Source organism: Myotis brandtii, unplaced genomic scaffold (assembly GCF_000412655.1).
Source record: "Myotis brandtii unplaced genomic scaffold, ASM41265v1 scaffold97, whole genome shotgun sequence".
Lineage (NCBI taxonomy): Eukaryota > Metazoa > Chordata > Mammalia > Chiroptera > Vespertilionidae > Myotis > Myotis brandtii.
In genome coordinates this window covers 1,198,751-1,202,263 of record NW_005372020.1, presented here as the reverse complement: position 1 = coordinate 1,202,263, position 3,513 = coordinate 1,198,751, and the positions used below count along the sequence as shown (strand labels likewise).

The window sequence follows — 3,513 nt, the reverse complement described above, 5'->3', positions numbered from 1 at the left end:
ATATAAAATGTATTCGATGGGCTTAACAGCAACCTGAGCACAACAGAAGGAAGAATGAGTGAAGTCAAAGTGGGGTCAGTAGAAACTACCCAAATGGAAAAGAAGAAGGTGACGGTGCCTGAGCCTCTTTGAGGTGGTGCCCTCACTGCCCCTGTCTGGGCCTCACCTTATACCACAGGGTCCGGAGGCAGTTTTTCCGCAGGGTCGTGTGCTGCCATGCCATGTACTCATCCACGCGGGCACGAGCTTGCAGCTCCTGAGGGTACCAGTGGTCAGGGACCTTGAACTTGCGAGTCAGGTAGAGAAGGATGGCCACACTGCAGGGGAGGGAGGACATGATGGGTATAGAAAGGGCACTGTGGCCCTAGCCGGTTTGGCTCAGTGGATAGAGCATCATCCTGCAGACTGAAGGGCCCTGGGTTCGATTCCCGCTCAGGGCACATGCCCGGGTTGTGGGCTCCATCCCCAGTAGGGGGTGTGCAGGAGGCAGCCAATCCATGAGTCTCTCTCATGGATGTTTCTGTCTCCCTCTCCCTCTCCCTCTCCCTTCCTCTCTGAAATCAATAAAAATATATTTTAAAAAATAAAATAAGATAAAATTGAGGGTTAGGACAAGATGGTCCCAGCGAGGTCTGGGAGCAGCCCCGGGCCCCAGTTACCTCTCTGTCAAGGTGAAGTCGCCATCCTTCAGGGCAGGCACCTTCTTGAGGGGGTTCACCTGGGCGAAGGCATCGCTGAGGTGCTGGCCTGCGGAGAGCGCATCATGGTGGGTGGTCAGAGGAGAATGCGGAGCCCTGTAGGGCCTGTGCCCACTCCCTACAAGATCCTGGCCTCGCTGGAGTTTATCTGAGAGGTTTCTGCTCCTGCAGATGCACCCGGAGAGAAGATTCTGAAGGCACTTAAGTCGCCCAGCCAGTGTGGCTCAGTGGTTGAGCATCAACCTATGAACCAGGAGGTCACCCTTCGATTCCCGGTCAGAGCACATGCCCAGTTAGAGGGCATGCAGGAGGCAGCCAATCGATGATGTTTCTCTCTCCCTCCCTCTCACTTTCTCTCTGAGGTCAATAAAAACATATATATTTTTTAAAGTTTAACCACTGCTTGCTCAACAGCCTTCAGTGGCTCCCCATTACCCCTGCCTTGGGGAAAGCTTCTCAAAGCCACACACAACCCCTAACCCTCCAGCGGTGACCTCACCCACCACCCACCCTCCTTCCCTCCCTCCTTCCCTCCCTCCCTTCACACTATGCCTGCACCAAGGCACCCTCCCTCCTCTCCTGTGAGAAACTTCTCCCTCGGCACACCCCTCTGTCTGACATCCTGGCTGGGACACCCCTTAGTCCCCTTGCCCTCTCCTGCCCCACACTCTGCAGAGGGAACCCCGGGCCGGAAGGTGGCAGTCCGCAGAGGAGGCTGGGAAGACAGGGTGATTCTGACAGAAAGACAGGCCGGCGCAAGGGCGTGGTGGAGAGGCGCTGGGTGCTGGGTCGAAGGCTCGGCCGAGTCATCCTGCTGTTGTTTGTTGTTAATCCTCACCCGAGCGCATTTCCCCAGTGATTTTTAGAGAGAGTGGAAGGGAGAGGGAGTGACAGAGAAACATCAATGTGAGAGAAACACATCGATTGGATGCCTCCTGCACACACACACCCCGGCCAGGGCAGGGGAACCTGCAACCCAGGCCCGTGCCCTTGACCTGAGTCAAACCCGGGACCCTTCGGCCGACACTCTGTCCACTGAGCCCAACGGGCCAGGGCAAGCTGCCCTACTTCTCCTCCAGGCGATCGTGGGTTCTACACCCACATGCCAGGACTCCGTGTGCCAGTCGTGTCCTTGGGGCCTTGCCAAAGAAACAAATCCTCTTGCTCAGGGTGTAGGGTTCACCAAGCCCCCCAAACCCTCCTCCCTTTCCCAAGGTACACCATGGAGCACCCCCTCCCCATCAGGAACAAGAGAAACAGAGGACAGAGTGAATAAAGGCAAAGTTGGAGGAGGAGGAGGAGGAGGAGGAGCAGAAGGAGGAGGAGGAGAGGGAGGAGGGAAGGAGGGAGGGGAGGAGGAGGAGGAAGGGATAGAAGGGGCACCAGTGCAGGCTGGGCGGGTGCGAGAGAGAAGGGCTGGAAGGTGGGGGCAGTGCGAGCTGTTGCAGAACTTCAGAGTGGGAGGCTGCCCAGGCGGGGCTGGACGCGGTCCCAGCTCCACACTGGGCGGCCTTAACCCCTCTCCTCCTGCCGCCTCTCTCCTCCCTTTTCTAAAGGCCCCTGTCCCTACGCCCAGGGCACCCCCTTCTTCACCAGGTCTCTCCTATTTATTTATTTGTTTGTTTGTTTATTTTTATTGATTTCAGAGAGGAAGGGAGGGGGAGAGAGAGATGGAAACATCAAGGAAGAGAGAGAACCATGGATCGGCTGCCTCCTGCACGCCCCCCACTGGGGATGGAGCCTGCAACCCGGCCTGTGCCCCGATCTCCTGGGTCACAGGTCGCTGCTCAGCCACGGAGCCCGGCAGGTCTCTCCTCCTCCATCTGGCCCCCAAGCAGAGTTCCCGGGGTTCCCAGGAAGGAGGTGGCGCGGGGAGGGGGTCCCCCTTCCCCCCCCAAGCGACGTGTGGCCTCCCCGCTCCTCCCCGACCTCTCGGTTCCCGGAACCCCCGCCGGGCCCACCTTTGAGCAGCTCCACGGTGCGCAGCTCGAAGGGGATGCCGTTCTCTTGGCGAAAGATGTAGACGGCGCGGCAGGGCTGGGACAGCAGGTCCAGGTAGAGCTCCAGGCCCATGGCGGCAGGGAAGGCAGCCCTGGACGGTCGGCAATGGTGGCAGGAGCCAGGCCACTCCGAAGAAATAGGAGCCCGAGCTCCGCCCCTCCCGGTCCAATTTTTTTTAAGAGGCTGCAGCCTGGGGCTCAGGGCGCAGCCAGAGGGGGGGCAACGGGCGGGGCGGGTCCCCCCTCTGAGGGTCAGGCTGCGGGCTCCCAGTCCCAGGGCTTTGTGGCTGGCTGGTTGGATGTAGGATGATAGCTTCCAGTTCCCTCTGTTAGCATCGATGAGAATCTCCTATCAGCCCCATTTTACAGATGAAATGAAGGCCCCGGCGTGAATACAGACCCAGAAAGTTTTCGGATATATGTATATGCAGAGGTGGGAGGGCTGGGTCGGTCCGTATCCTGTTAAAGATGGAGAAACAGAGGCCCAGGGAAGGGAAGAAGCCATCCCAGCGCCGGTGAGGCCCTGTGCCCACCCGAGCAGGAGGGCCAAGGTGGTGAGGCTCCCGGGTGTGCACGTGGAGGGAAGGGAGCCGCCACACAATGCCCACCCTGGGCCCCAGGGCTCTGACACTTGCTGGAACCAGCCTCCAGCAGCGGTTCTCAACCTGTGGGTCGCGACCCCTGAAAATACATCCTGCATATCAGATATTTACATGACGATTCATAACAGTAGCAACATTGCAGTTATGAAGTGGCAACGAAAATAATTTTATGGTTGGGGGTCACCACAACATGAGGAACTGTATTAAAGGGTC

At 58.4% G+C, this 3,513-nt stretch overlaps 1 protein-coding gene across 2 annotated transcripts in view; it reads right to left on the bottom strand.

Annotated features, from left to right (window-relative positions):
• The window catches only part of LOC102239300 (glutathione S-transferase theta-1), a 4,680-nt gene extending 1,832 nt beyond the window's left edge, over positions 1 to 2,848 (bottom strand). Inside the window, exons 1-3 of one of the 2 annotated variants that reach the window (XM_005886290.2) lie at positions 2,660 to 2,848; positions 660 to 747; positions 167 to 317 (exon numbers count right to left, since the gene is read on the bottom strand). In XM_005886290.2, the coding sequence (XP_005886352.1) occupies positions 167 to 317; positions 660 to 747; positions 2,660 to 2,771 (351 nt within the window). In that variant the 5' untranslated portion in view covers positions 2,772 to 2,848. The remainder of the gene's footprint in view (positions 1 to 166; positions 318 to 659; positions 748 to 2,659) is intronic. The other variant, XM_014533367.1, reaches the window with a different exon arrangement.
• Between the last annotated feature and the right edge of the window lie 665 nt (positions 2,849 to 3,513).